Source organism: Mugil cephalus, chromosome 22, assembly GCF_022458985.1.
Source record: "Mugil cephalus isolate CIBA_MC_2020 chromosome 22, CIBA_Mcephalus_1.1, whole genome shotgun sequence".
Classification (NCBI taxonomy): domain Eukaryota; kingdom Metazoa; phylum Chordata; class Actinopteri; order Mugiliformes; family Mugilidae; genus Mugil; species Mugil cephalus.
Window position 1 is genome coordinate 14345495 of NC_061791.1, and position 14028 is coordinate 14359522.

The 14028-nt window shown below is 44.1% G+C and overlaps 1 protein-coding gene across 2 annotated transcripts in view; it reads left to right on the forward strand.

Annotated features, from left to right (window-relative positions):
• The window catches only part of utp20 (UTP20 small subunit processome component), a 22250-nt gene continuing 8222 nt past the window's right edge, over positions 1-14028 (forward strand). Inside the window, exons 1-35 of one of the 2 annotated variants that reach the window (XM_047575891.1) lie at positions 1-190; positions 399-479; positions 564-630; positions 728-860; positions 995-1183; positions 1321-1402; positions 1517-1654; positions 1881-2036; positions 2140-2292; positions 3177-3311; positions 3396-3473; positions 3550-3728; positions 3820-3975; positions 4165-4253; positions 4750-4855; positions 4943-5093; positions 5171-5248; positions 5329-5496; positions 6485-6561; positions 6786-6865; positions 7007-7259; positions 7354-7539; positions 8492-8582; positions 8721-8806; positions 9420-9545; positions 10164-10330; positions 11295-11503; positions 11582-11725; positions 11806-11885; positions 11972-12207; positions 12329-12473; positions 12583-12670; positions 12901-13044; positions 13183-13236; positions 13700-13852. In XM_047575891.1, coding sequence (XP_047431847.1) covers positions 140-190; positions 399-479; positions 564-630; positions 728-860; positions 995-1183; positions 1321-1402; positions 1517-1654; positions 1881-2036; positions 2140-2292; positions 3177-3311; positions 3396-3473; positions 3550-3728; positions 3820-3975; positions 4165-4253; positions 4750-4855; positions 4943-5093; positions 5171-5248; positions 5329-5496; positions 6485-6561; positions 6786-6865; positions 7007-7259; positions 7354-7539; positions 8492-8582; positions 8721-8806; positions 9420-9545; positions 10164-10330; positions 11295-11503; positions 11582-11725; positions 11806-11885; positions 11972-12207; positions 12329-12473; positions 12583-12670; positions 12901-13044; positions 13183-13236; positions 13700-13852 — 4509 coding nt within the window. In that variant the 5' untranslated portion in view covers positions 1-139. The remainder of the gene's footprint in view (positions 191-398; positions 480-563; positions 631-727; positions 861-994; positions 1184-1320; positions 1403-1516; positions 1655-1880; positions 2037-2139; positions 2293-3176; positions 3312-3395; positions 3474-3549; positions 3729-3819; positions 3976-4164; positions 4254-4749; positions 4856-4942; positions 5094-5170; positions 5249-5328; positions 5497-6484; positions 6562-6785; positions 6866-7006; positions 7260-7353; positions 7540-8491; positions 8583-8720; positions 8807-9419; positions 9546-10163; positions 10331-11294; positions 11504-11581; positions 11726-11805; positions 11886-11971; positions 12208-12328; positions 12474-12582; positions 12671-12900; positions 13045-13182; positions 13237-13699; positions 13853-14028) is intronic. The other variant, XM_047575892.1, reaches the window with a different exon arrangement.

Sequence of the window (14028 nt, forward strand, 5' to 3'; positions counted from 1 at the left end):
AAACATGGCTGCTCCCTGCTGTCGGCGTGTGTGTAAACAGTTGTAACATTAGCTGAGGGAAGAAACTTTTCATGAACCATTTAAGTCGCACGTCGGTCTTCGGAATATTATTCTTCTCGTATCGAACAACGAGGCCAAGATGAAGATCAAATCCAAGTCTTCGTATCACAAGTCTGAGAACACCTACAGGGTGAGAGTCCAGAAACAAATGCAGCATGATGCTAACCGAGGAGCAGTGATACAGTGGAAATACAAACCATTTAAACCATTTTGTGGCATTTTCCAGCTTTAAATCTGTTAACACGTAGCTCGCGTGCAACATTTAAGCTCTGAAACATGTATAACCGTGTGTACAGCACCTGTAGCACTTTGTAAAGTTTTCTGTTTTTATTTTCCAGTTTCTCACATTTGCTGAGAGACTTGCCAACGTCAACATCGATGTCATCCATCGCATTGACAGGACTGGATCTTATGCTGAGGTCTGTAACTATATAACTATAACAATTTCTAGAGTTTTTACTGTAAATATTGCCTCTGATTGGCGAGTTCCTCTGTGTTTGCAGGAAGTAGAAACATACTTCTCCGAAGGACTGACAAAATGGAGAGACCTCAACTTGACAGAACATTTCAGTATGTATCAGTATTTGCCGTGTTGTTGTCACTACTTAGGTAGAACCTGAGGAGAGGTTTGTGCTCACGATCGGTTTGATTGTGTCTTCCCTCGCAGCTACATTTTTGAAAGAAGTGTCCAACAAGAGCCAGTCGTTCAACATGCTGGTGTTCCATCAGAAGTCCATAGTGGAAACCCTGAAAAAGCACCTGGCTGTCAAGAACAGCCTGGCCTACCAACCCCTGCTGGAGTAAGTGTTGTGCATGGCTTTGTCGGGAGAATCGGCCGCTGTGCGGTTTGCCAAGATCAGTTTGCTGCTTCTCTGTTTCTTGTAACCCTGCGTGGTATTCTCTGCTCAGTCACTTGTGTCGTTCTTCTCGCCAGCCTGGTGGTGCAGCTGGCCAGAGACCTGCAGACCGACTTCTATCCGCACTTCCCCGACTTCTTCGTCCTGATCAGCTCACTGCTGGACACCAAGGACACGGAGGTCCTGGAGTGGGTGTTCACCTGCCTCTCCTACCTCTACAAGTACCTGTGGAGACTCATGGTGAAGGACATGGCCAACATCTACAGGTGAGGTGTAACGTTCAGTTAGAAAGGTGGCTTAATAAAGGTAAAGGCTCACTAACTGTTCAGTAAATGTTAAATAATATCTGCTGGAGATGATCAAAGGTGATCAAAGTATAGTAAAATGTCTCTCCACCCCACAGTCTGTACAGCACACTGTTGGAGCACAAGAAAGAGCACATCCGCAAGTTTGCAGCAGAGAGCTTCTCTTTTCTGATGAGAAAGGTGAGTGACTGAGCTCGGATACGAAGTCGCGTGCGTTTGTCATCTTCGTGTTTTCTTGCAGTTGCACCGTGTTCCACTTTCTCTGACAAGCTGCCGTCGCGCTCTCTGACGCAGGTCCCAGATCTCGACGCGCTGCTGACCCACGTGTTCTCAGACCTGGAGCAGCACCCCGACAAAGTGGAGGGAACCGGTCAGCTGCTGTTTGAGATGTGCAAGGGAGTCAGGCACATGTTCCATTCCTGTGCTGGAACAGTGAGTCTATGTGCAGAAATATCACTCAGTTTCCAACCCTCGTATTGTCTTCCAGGTCAAATGTGACCCCTCTTGAATGTTACAATATCACACAAATAAATAGCCAAACAAACAAAACAGGAAGACGATACGAGGATTACATCACTGTGGAGCGTTGAACAGAAGAGTTCATTCACGCGTACATTTCTGACTGATCTAAATGTCCCTCTGCTCTGCATCCTCCCAGGCTTTCCCTGTGGCTTTGCGTAAGCTCGGCCCCACGACCAACCCCGGCACCTCTCTGCCGTGGAACTCCGTCAGGGACGCCCTGGATCACATGGCCCAGGCTGCAGCCGACCACGTTGACAGAGAGCACTTCCTGGTTTTGTGGGAGTCTCTGCAGGTGAGGCCGGCGGCACACGGAAAGATCTGACCCTCTTTCTCCTCAGTGTCCCTGCATCCAGAGTTTGATTTTGACCCCTCCTGTCTGATGATGCCGTGTACAGGTCAGTGTGGAGGAGGTCTTGGCGGTCATGGAGGCGAAGGGAGAAAACGCGGCCTTGGCGACAGAGCAGCTGGAGAGGCTGCTGTTTATTATCCACACTTTGACGTCCTACAAGGATGGAGCCAAGGTTACCAAACCAGAAGCCGTTTGCCAGGTAGGAGAACATTGATTTAAGGCGAGACATGGCTTCATTTCGCTTCATTAACGTGTCTTCTACCAAGGAGTTTATTTCATAAACTTTTCCTACACTTTGTCTGTGATGCGCCTCTAGTTTGCTCCTAAATTCGCTAAAAGTTAGCGTAGCGCTGCGAGCCTCATCTCTACCCCGGCACATGAGGTACAGTTTTAAAGCTCTGTTTCTCCTGCATTAGTCTGCCGGGTCCAAATATGGTCATATCCTTTGAGTTGGCAACCAGTCGTGAAAGAAGAAAGGCAGATCTAATTGATCATAGACTAGTGACAATGTCTGACAACGTGATTCGTTCAAAAGCGTCACGTGACTGGATGTTCTGTCAGTCTGTGTTTGTCTGCGAGGGACATTTCAAAATGTTGCGAAGTCTTCTCTACGAAGAAAATTAGAGCTCAAATTAGCAAGAAAAAAGTCAAAGAAAAGAAACATGAAGGAGAGGAGAGAAGTCAGACCCATCTGAGTTCATCCGGCCGTAAAATTGTCTTTGGTAAAAGGAGACGAAGGTGGAAACGATGCAGTGGATCATCATGCACGTTTCACACTTGAATGAAAATTTAATGTGATATTTTGATATTATATAAGGTAATATGATTATATGATATGTTTTCAAGGATTTGAGTAGAGTTGGTTTGGTACATGTTGGTTTCCATTTGCATAATTAAATATTAATTCACAGAAAACTTGTAATACAAAAAAAATATTGGAAGTATCAACTGGAAAAGTTTCATGGTGACATCTATCAATTAACATTTCTACCCTGTTCACCTGTCATGTCTCGCCTGAATGCCATTTTATTCCGCTGGGGGAGCTTGTTGCTGGTGTCACAGGGCCTGTTCTCCTTCCTGCAGACGGTGTTGCGGCTGATTAAGAGCTCGTCCCTGTCAGCTCCCTGCTCCCGTCTCCTCCTCCAGATCCTCTCCTCTCTGCTCCTCGGGGAGAACATCAGCCTGCCCAAAGGCCTCGTCCAGGAGACCGTGCAAAAGGTGTCTAGATGAAGAAAATACAAGCTCTCTATTTATTAACGTGTTTAAAGGAAGATGAAGTAGCCTGACTCTGTTCTTTATCAGGTGTTCGGCAGCACAACAGAGCACGATCTGATACTGGAGTTCACCAAGGAGATGTTCACTATGAAACAGTTTGAGCAGGTGAGTTCACGTTGGTGCAGTTTGGGAGTTTTGATGCGTTCCCCGGTCTCACCTCCGCTCCTCCCCTCCCCTGCAGCTCTTCCTCCCCAGCCTGCTGCGCTTCACCGCCGGGCTGTTCGGCTGCGGCGACGCCCTGTCTCGCCACCGCGGCCTGGACGCGCTGGTCAGCCTGATCCTCGCCAAAGCCCCGCCCCCTACCGATGGCTCCATGGCCTTTGAGACCTACCCGCTGCTCTTCACCGGGCAGACCACGGGGTGAGGGACTGCAGGATGCGTTTACGGTCGCAGTGTTTAAATGAAATGAAATATTTGAAAGTGTTTTCCCTTTCCTCTCCTCCCCGAGCAGAGTGTTCAGCAGTAAAGAGGCGGGTCAGGCCAGCAGTGAGCAGCCTCCAGTACCGGAGCAGGTGCTGTCGCTGATCAGATTACCTGAGGAGGAGAACCGGTCCATGTCTGACCTGTCGCAGCCTTGGGCTGCTCTGATGCTGCTGCCACACCTCAGGTTAAAGCACACACATAAAAACACTTCATTAGCATAATGAGCTAAAACTGCTCAATTTACTGGCAGTTGATTAATAGGGACTGCCCATATCACAGTAAACTAATGAATGTATCCACTCACTCCCTATTCATTTTCTAAGTATGGAGCTAAACTCTGGTTTTGATCTATGTAAATTTTTTTCTCCCTCAGACCTCTGGCTCCAGCTGATGTTGTTCCTGCTGTGACGTCTTTATTGATCCACCTCCTGTGTGAGATTGAGACAGAGAAACTAGGGAAAGGTTTGTCATTTCTTTGTATTTTGCTTGTATGTCCACATTGATCTTCACTGGAAATTTGTAGTCGTTTGAAGTGTTGTTTTTACTTTACAAATTAAGGACACAGCTGATTTGCACAGGATTAGGATGTGACATTACCTCTACAGTTCAGTTATTAAAAGTACCGTCTAATGCAAGCAGGGCTTTTATTATGGTATGGATATTAAGATAAAGCTCTCAGTCTGGTTTTCAGTGATTTGATTGCTGATTATTTGCATGTGTTTTTAAAAAAATTGATAAATTCTTGGCTTAGTTCTTCTGTGTATTGATAGAATATGCTTTCTCCACCCCTAATAAGATTATTATTATTATTAGTGATTCATTTATCACCTAAAAATGAAGGAGCCTATTCCGTAACTCAAAGAGAAATCTTATCAAACTTAATTGTTTTTACTACCTGTGTGTTTGTTGAGATAAACAGAGGAACTCCTCTTAAATCTCTCCTCTCTCAACCCTCCAGCTGCTCTGTTCGTAGCCAGACAGGCTCTGAGCTGCCTACTGTCTCTGGACAGCTCTGCCCAGCTCCTCTCTCTGGTGACTGTAGACAAAGTCAGCTCCATCCTGCGGTAAGAGCCGTGTGTGTTCTCATCTTTACACCCGTCCCTTCCTTTACGCTCCCTCTAGAGGTTTCGTCTTTGCCTTTGTCGCTACAGGAAGTTTCCCACAGACCCGTCGGCTCTGCTGCTAGCTGACTTGTACTACACCCGCCTGTCGCTCAATGGCGTTTCAGAGCACCTGTCCCACAATGCACTGCTGGAGCTCTACCAGATGCTGCACACCAACCTCTCCTCTAACATTTCTAAGGTTCGTCTCCACTCATAGGAACTTTTCTTGATGAAGGATGATGCGACTCTAATATCGTTAATTATTCCCCCGCTCAGATCCGCCTGCTGACTCTGAGGATCTTCTCTCAGTTTGAGGCTCAGCTCCCTCATCAGGCCGAGGTAGTCCACCCACAGGTTCTCATGACCCTCTTAATGAGATGATCATTAGTAACAATAGGCTTGTGTGCTTATTTTCTGTCTGCTGCTTTGTCCAGGGTGAGGACAATGTGGAGGTGCAGCCGGTGTTTGCTGTTTGCCTGCAGGCAGAGCTGGTGCCGGCTTCAGTGCAGGACTACAGAGAGAAGCTGCTTCACCTCCGGAAGCTGAGACACGACCTGGTGCCGCGCAGTCTGCCTCAGGGGCCACCAGGAACCTTCCAGCAGGTACCCAGAGGAGCTCTGGTGGTTTTATTAGGGTCTGTTACCTCACCAACACAGGGCTACTATATGTGTTCTGTATTAAACTAGGCCTAGTGCTATTTATAAATATACATAATTATTATTATCATTTTGCATTCAATATTAAGCTGTTCAAATAATCTCTCTGTTGAAGACCTTTGCTCTAGAGCTTAGCTCGGTAATGATGGGTAACTGAGTAAATAAGCCACTAGCGTATACATTTTATTTAAGTGCAGACCATTTAACAATACCTTTTACCTAAAGTTATGCTTAATTCAGAATATTTTGAATAGGCTCTCGCAACCTGATAGTCAGTGTATAATGTGCTGCCTTGTGATTGGCTCGGCAGTGAGGCGGCGGGTCCTACTGTATACAGTAGGCTTAGATTGACAGGTCTAGCGTGGCACTGTGTGAAACAGCTCCTGTATCGCTGAATGAGCGAAGTGGTGACTGAAAGATAACGTCTTCTGCCTCCATTTATCCCTTTATTAAAATATGTTGGATTCAAGTTAATGTGTATATAAAGAAATTTAAATTTGTGGGGAAAAGTTAAAAAAAATATAATAAAAATGTTTAATCAACCAACCTTGTAGACCCCCTTTTTTCAACAGCGGATCCGCTGTTGAAAACCTATCCACTCGATGCTATACCGAAAGAAAAAGAAGAAGAAAAACAGCAGTCACAAAGTTATAGTTTGTCACAGTGATTTCACTTCCATTAAATACGTGCCAGTGTCAAATCAGATCAGACCTGCCTACGTCAGACCAACTACGATAAAACATAAAATAAAACATAATAAAATTAGTTAGAACCAGATTTCCTGGCCCTGAGCTGTTGAAACACAATTGGACACCAGCTCCAAATTGATCCAACAGAGATATGTATGAATTAATTGTGATGCTTTTAATGTTTAATGTAGTAGTGAATTGTTGTATGTCAACACATCATCACCATCGTCCCTGTTCTACCTCAGGTTCCTCTGCGATATCTCATAGCAATGCTGTTCGTCAACTTCAGGCCTCTGTGGGATCCAGTCATTGAACTTCTTGTGTAAGTGTAAAGAAATTGTGCATGTTCATGATGTTTTGATGTATTGTATCATTTGTTTTCTGTAATTCATCCGCTTTTCATGTCATGTAGTATTTTACTGAATCCTTGAACACATTTTAAACACATTAGCTAACAATACTAACTTATTAGCATACTACAGCCATTTGTCTTCCTTGAATATTGTTGTTGTTTAAATTTAACTTAAATGTCTTTCTTTTTAACAGGAGCCACGCCAAAGGAATGGACAACAAGGAGTTCTGGAGGGTGTACCATGAACAGCTGGAGATAGTAGCAGGGATAGCCGGTAAGCCTGCTAGCGTGGGTGTATATGTATCTAGTTATTTATTTGTACAGTGTCCCCACTGGTTTGTTGTCAGAACATCGACACATTTTGTTGATACGTTACTTGGCATTGAATTAATTTTCCTTTCTCTCTGTGTTATAGAAAAGGAACTTGAAGAAGATGATGAAAGCGATGAAGAGGGATCTGATCTGCACGGTGAACCAGGCTGTGATGTCATCGAAAGTGGGGACGTCGGGGTGCTGTTCCTGGACCAGCTAAAGTCGACCTCTGACCCTAATGACAGGACGGATTTCCCCAACTTCCGCAGCCTGCTGTGGCGCGCCATGGCCCAGTTCCCGGAAAGGGTGGAGCCACGCAGCCGGGAGCTGAGCCCCCTGCTGCTCAGGTTTATTAGGTAGGTATTTAAAAGGAAGTCAACCTGACAGATTGTTTCAACAAATGTTTCTCACGCTTAGATGTGCAAGTATCTGATCTTGTCTTGTTGGCAGGAATGAGTTTTATCCCACCGACCTGCTGGTGGCGCCGACTCAGGACCTGAGGAAGAGAAGCGAAGCCGCTCTCGAGGAGATGGGGATGACTGTAGAGGTGGAAGAAGAAGAGGAGGAAGAGGAGCAGGAGCCAGAGGAGGGAAACAAACAACAGAGGAAGGCACTGCCGAGGAGAGTCGCTGCCAAGTAAGACCTAATCGTAATGTACAAGTTAAAAAAGATTCCTGGCTTTTTGTTTCAGACACTACCATGTTTCAGTCATATGATTTAATGTTGTACTTTTTGTATTTATCTGTGTCATAATACAATATTTTTACACCACTGCTATGGCCCAGAACCCCAACTTGTACATATGAATTTTGCAGTATTACCTTTTTTCTACTGCTAATTATGGCCCCAAAAGGAACACTTATAATAAGTTAGTTGATAACCTCGTAGATTATTCTTCCTTACATAATTTCTCATTGCGGCAAAATGAGATTGAAGCAGGCCTACTCATAAAACACTCATAATAACCTGATTTATTCCCTCATACAGAAGATACATACCCCTGAAAGCCCATTTACCATCAGGTTGTCAAATTAAAAACCTGTTCTGTTGTCTCAGTGTGTTCTCTCTCTTAAATGAGGCTCATGGTGACAATCTATTCTGTATCACTGTATTGCAGTTTACTGTAACCTGATTTAATTGACTGCAAACTAAGAAATAGCACAACCTAGTGGACGAAAAGGGGAATCTTTTTTTTTAAATTTTACAATATTCCAATTGAGATTTGTAGTTTATATATATATAATAAAACATCAGTATTTGTGGTGTTGATACACTTTTTCCATTAAAGTATTGAGATATTTTGTGTCCATTTCCTCTTGACCCTTTAGTATAAACTGTTTTACAGTTTCACCCCTGATGAAAACCTCGCAAGGTTGAAACTGACTCACTTTAACAAATATGCATCATACAGTTAAGGCTTAATACACCTCCCCACCTTGTTGAGCCTAAGGGTGTCTTAAAATTTTAACAGGCAAATAAATGAAAAGAATATTGCACGGTCTATGGCTCTACTTCATTATGCAGTAAATGGAAGAATCTCTTGTTTGCAAATAGTATGTCTTTCATTGATATTTTTTTTTTTCCACAGACATCTTATCGCCCATCTGAAGGTGTTCGCCAAATTCACCAACCCTCGCTCTCTGTATTTGGAGAGCAGCCTCCGTGAGCTCTATAACCAGGTACTCAGACTAAACACACGCACTCCGAGTTGCTAGATACTGCGACATAACTATCTAATAAAAACGGAGATTGTATTGTTGGGTATTTTCTAATTTATCAAACGAGCGTGATATATTTCTCTTCCTCTCTGCTTTCAGCTGCTGTGCCACCAGGACCAACAGATTCAGAAAGTGGCGCTGGAGTGTGTCCTCACATACAAAGACCCAAACATAGTGCCGTACAAGTAAGAGATGGAGAAATCAGATATACAGTAATGCTACTTTGGCAGCAGCAGTCTGCAGCTCTCCTCTTCTTCAGTGGGCTCATTGTGAGCTTCTTTGATGAAGTGGCGACTCTCGTCATCAGCCCTCTACGGTTACACATGGAGGAATGCTAACTTCCACCTCAGTGAGGACAGTGTCTGACATTAGGGCGTCCGACGTTATCAAGTGTCGGTTGGCTACACATTGAGCCAAAATGCAGACAGATGAGCTGCTCGGAGGATGTTTGGCATTACAGTCGGATGTATGTGTGGGGCTTTGTTCAGGATGTAAAATGTAAAGCGCCTTTACTGCCTGTGTACTGTATGTTCAGTATGTACACATACAAAGGGAGGAAAAGGGAAGCCATACAAGGCACCCAGGGACTAGTTTGGTGGGATAGGTTTGAACCTATACACTTATCCTAACACACATTTTTTTCTGCCACCTATGTGCTATAACTTGGCCTTTTCGTTCACATTTTTAAAGCTACATCGTGAGAAAGCCTAAGTCACCTAAGTTTAAGCATGTGTCCCACTGAAGACTATCAATGCAAGATGGAGTCGCTGCCGTTATCTGACTCGTGCGTGTGTTCAGGGAGAATCTCGAGAGGCTTCTGGATGACAAACACTTCAAAGATGAGATTGTCCACTTCAACATTTCCGAGGAGACAGGAGTGGTTGACGCTTCCCACAGAGACAGACTCATCCCGCTGCTCATGAGGTACCGTACACGTCTCTGGACGTTTTCTTCTTTTTCAGTTAAAAACAAAATATGCTTACTTAACTTAGAGTTCCACTCTAATATGTCACCACTATATGGCTAAACGGCTAGACTGACTGTACTCTACCAGTATCTCTAAGACATTTTTGTGTCTCAGGCCATATTGTTTCAGATTCATGTGGCCTACAGACGTCTTGAGTGGCCGGAAAGTGAAAGAGCATGTTATCCCTTTGTATTTTTATTGGATAATACAATCACCAGTTCTTTTCATTTTCTTGAAAGGAGCAGCAGCAGAGTGGTTAACAAAGGAGGACTGTCTTTCTGTACACTCTATGTCCACAGCAAATCAGACTACACACTTTCATTTAATTTATCTAGTCTTGACCTCTGCTGCTGGCTGCCTCATATCAACACTGTAATCTAATTTAAAACCCTTAAAATTGACTGTGGTTATCAATGGTTTAAAGAAGAAAAATAAAGGAGAAGATTTACAGAATGTTCCTGATTTTTATATATATATTATTTATTTAGATAATAATATTAATATTAATATTAAGTTGTACCCAAGGTTTTATTTTCTGAGTCACCGGTCCCTTTTGTTTGCCATGTGTGATGCAGGATCCTGTTTGGCCGCCTGCGCACTAAAGCCGGCAGCAGGTTTCAGGGGAAGGCGACCGCCTCCTCCCGGTCCTCCATCATCCTGCGCTTCCTGGCCGGTTGCCAGGCTGAGGAGCTGGGAATGTTCATCGACCTGCTTCTGGAGCCTGTGTCCCATCACAGCCAAGGTCAGACACACGCATACTTTAAAAAGTAAAGCTCTTCATTGTATATTTTTATCTCTTTCATTCTGAACAAATGAAACCCCTAAATGGTTTTTGTACAGCAGTTATGGACCGTTTACACGATACAGCAGTGTGAAAAAAAAAAAAACTAATTATTGCCTTAATCCGACTTTAAATGGACTAGACAACACAGTTTTCATTTATCATTTATTTTTCACAGTATGTTTTGGTAAGGTAAGACAAAAAATACGATGACAGCACATTATTCCCAAAAAAAATGGAATTTTGAAAATTATGAAATAATTTGAGTAGAGATTTGAGTTCATTCGTATAATAGGCGCAAAAAGATTTTAAGAAGTTTTGTCCTTAAAAAGTTTAAATAATAATACAACTTTTATCAGTTTCTGCTTCAATAACAACTGCTAAACACTGAAACTACTAACCTCACTCAACTAAGTATAAAAAATGATGTCACTATCCCTAATTACTACGTGATGTCATCTGGAAGTGCCGGATACTCCCAGAGCCGATCTGGTAGCCCAAGCAGATTTGGTAGTAGAACCATCTGAGGGATAGCGTACATATTATCTGTACCATAAAGATCGCGAACATCACATACGAGATTACAAAGCTGTACCATTATCCATCTTGTTTTTGTTTGAAATACCGGTCTGCCACATGAACGACTCCAGCTGTTTATTATATGATGTAACTGGAAGGGGGACTGTATTACCGTGCTGAAAAGACACATATCGCCACCTAGTGTGGAAGAGGAGGACATGTTCCCATCAGTTATTTGATTTTCTCCGTTGCATGTAAACTGGGACAAAACCGCATTCAGAAAGTCAAATTTGAGCACAACTCAGTTAAGCTGTGCATGTAAATGTACTGAATGTGTCTTGAGCGCGTGTTCCCCTGAGAAATATAAAGATCCCTATTTCATCTGGTCCTCTGTACATGTCCATAGGCTCCTGTCTGGCTGCAGTGGAGAAGGCGGTTGCAGAGACGGACTTGGGCGCCGTCCTGCCGCTGGGCCGCCAGCACAGCCTTCTGAACATCATCAACGTGGTGATCCATAAGCTGGGCCACCTCATCCACATGTACCTGCCCAAAGTGCTGCAGATCCTGCTGTGTGTCACGTCCTCGGTGTCCACCATCTTGGACAGCAGGGACCAGGTAATCAGGATTGAAAATGATTGATTTAACTCGCATTGTTTCTTTTCAAGGTCTGAGTCATCCTTCCTCTCTGTACAGCTTAAACCAGGTTGCATTAGTCCTCTGAAGAACCTGAGGCGACTCGGCATCTTGAGGATCCAGGACTTTTTTGATGGCTTTGACTCGTACAACTTCACCCCAGATGAGATTGATGCTGTGTTCCATGGTGTGGTCTGGCCTCAGGTACGTGTTGTAACTTCTGTTTGTTTCCTTTGTCCACACAGTTGCGGTTGATCTAAAAGTTTGTTTTCTCTCACGTGCAGGTGTGTCGTCTCCCCACGGAGAGCACCTACTCCCCCACCCCTCTCCTGAAGCTCATCCAGGTGTGGTGCAAAGACGCCAGGTCAGTACCAGTCACATCTCCATCCGTTTTACTTTGGTGTCTTTCCATCAGCTGCAGATATGAGAGTTCCTCCCCGTCTGTCTCAGGTTCTTCCCCCTGCTAGCCAAGCAGAGGCCAGGCCGCCCGGACTGCGGCATCCTCCTGAACGTCTTCGCCCTCCTCTCAGCCAAGAACGCGTCCCCAGCTACCATCGCCATGGTGATGGGCATTGCCGAGTTTCTAGCAACAGCCCAAGACTTTGTTGCCTCGGAGGCTGAGTCCGAGATCAGCGTGAACGGCAGTGTTTTCCCGCAGCCTGAGGAGGCCTCTGTCGTGACTGCAGGTCGGCAGATTGTACATTTAACGAACAGAGTCATATCTGATCTTTGTTTGCTTTATTTCATCCTCCAACTCTAACGGCTTACCGTCAAAATGAAACATGCTCTTCGTCGTATTTTCTCCAGACTCATTAAGTCAAGGCTCCAGACTGCTCCTGCCTCACATCTCCACCCTGCTGCACTACCTGAGCGGAGTTGTTCGCAACACAGAGAGACTGAAGAAGAAGAAGTTCAGGGCACAGGTGGCCAGAGAGCTCAACATCCTCTCCAAGTGGGTTTACTGTCATTCATTTAGATTTTTTTTTTGTTTTCCCAAGATTGTTGTTGTGTACAATTTCATCAAACTAATGTGTCCACGTGTTTCTGTCCCTCTCTGTCAGGGTCAGTCGATTTGTGACTGACAAGGAGCAAAGCTCGGTGCTCATCAGCCTGCTGCTTCCATATCTCCAGAAAGGTCACAACCCTCAAGTAAGATTTATAAAACTATCTTGATTCAAATTCAGAATTTAAATTCAGATGCTTTTTGCAAAATTCAAGGGGTATTTGGCTTTTAAGGATGTAAGGATGTATGTGACTTTCTCTAGAAATTGTATTCTTGAAGGTCATGGTCATGGCCTGGGAGTTTGGACCTTTATTTCTGTGGCATCGAGATCATTTGACCGGGAGGCTCAGCTCAATGAAAACTGTGTTTGTTTCAGGAGACGGAAATCGACATCCTGGCCACCATCCAGAACCTGCTGCGGCAGTGCATGCAGCCATCGGACTTCCTGCGACCGCTCACCAAACTCTTCTCCGTCATTCACAACAAGCTGCCGAGGCAGGCTCTCACCAACGTCTTCCAGGTACAGTTAAACGTTGATATATTTCCAGAAATAAAGACCTTTATCTATCCAGCTGCAGAATGTAAGAGTCCGTTATTTCATGCAGGCTTTTTGTTTTTTTAAATGTATTTATTTCTGTCTGTGCTACTCTGTTTTCAGACTCTGTCAGATCTGGATCCTTCGCTCACATATATCACTGATTTAGCAGCAAAGGTAAGAGCTCATTTAGTCCATTCATATAAATTATTACATTCAAGAGAGATTACAGTTTCCATGAAATCACATTCCATGTTTTATTACATATGTCTTCCTCTGTCACACTTATATACAAGTATCTGGCCCAACAATGACAAAAAAGTTGCAAGTATCTTTATACCAGACTAGTTTTCTTGGAACAAAAAATTGCATAATGGAGTTTCTCCATTGGGAACTGATTGTACTCCAGGAAAAATCTGCCTGGACAATTGATTTAGACCAAATGGCTCTGATTAGTTCTAAATGTTATGATGAGGATTTAGTCTGACTGGAAATTGAATAAAAAGTGTTGATCACTCATCCACATCAAGATTGTTATTATGAAACTCTCACAGAGGTCTCAACAGTAAGTAGTTCATCCCTGACCCCAGTATTACAAACTGCTCCACCAAACGTGCTGTTCTCTTCTCAATCTTTCCAGCTCAACGCATTCGACAGCCGACACTTGGATGAGGTCTACTTCGACGTGCGGCTGACGGCTTTCCAAGACGCTGCAAGGCGAGTCAGAGACATGCAGACTCTGGACTTGGACTACATCAGCACCATCATGCACAACTGTTTCCACACATATGAGGTGAGTAGATATACAGTTGCATGCTGTCTAAACTAGAGATTGACCGATATGGATTTTTTAGGGCCGATACCGATTATTTTACATCAGCCTTGGCCGATGGCCGATGCATGTGGCCGATTTTTCTGAGCTGATATTTGGCGCCAATACTGCTTTTTCTCCCTCCATTTACATGATAA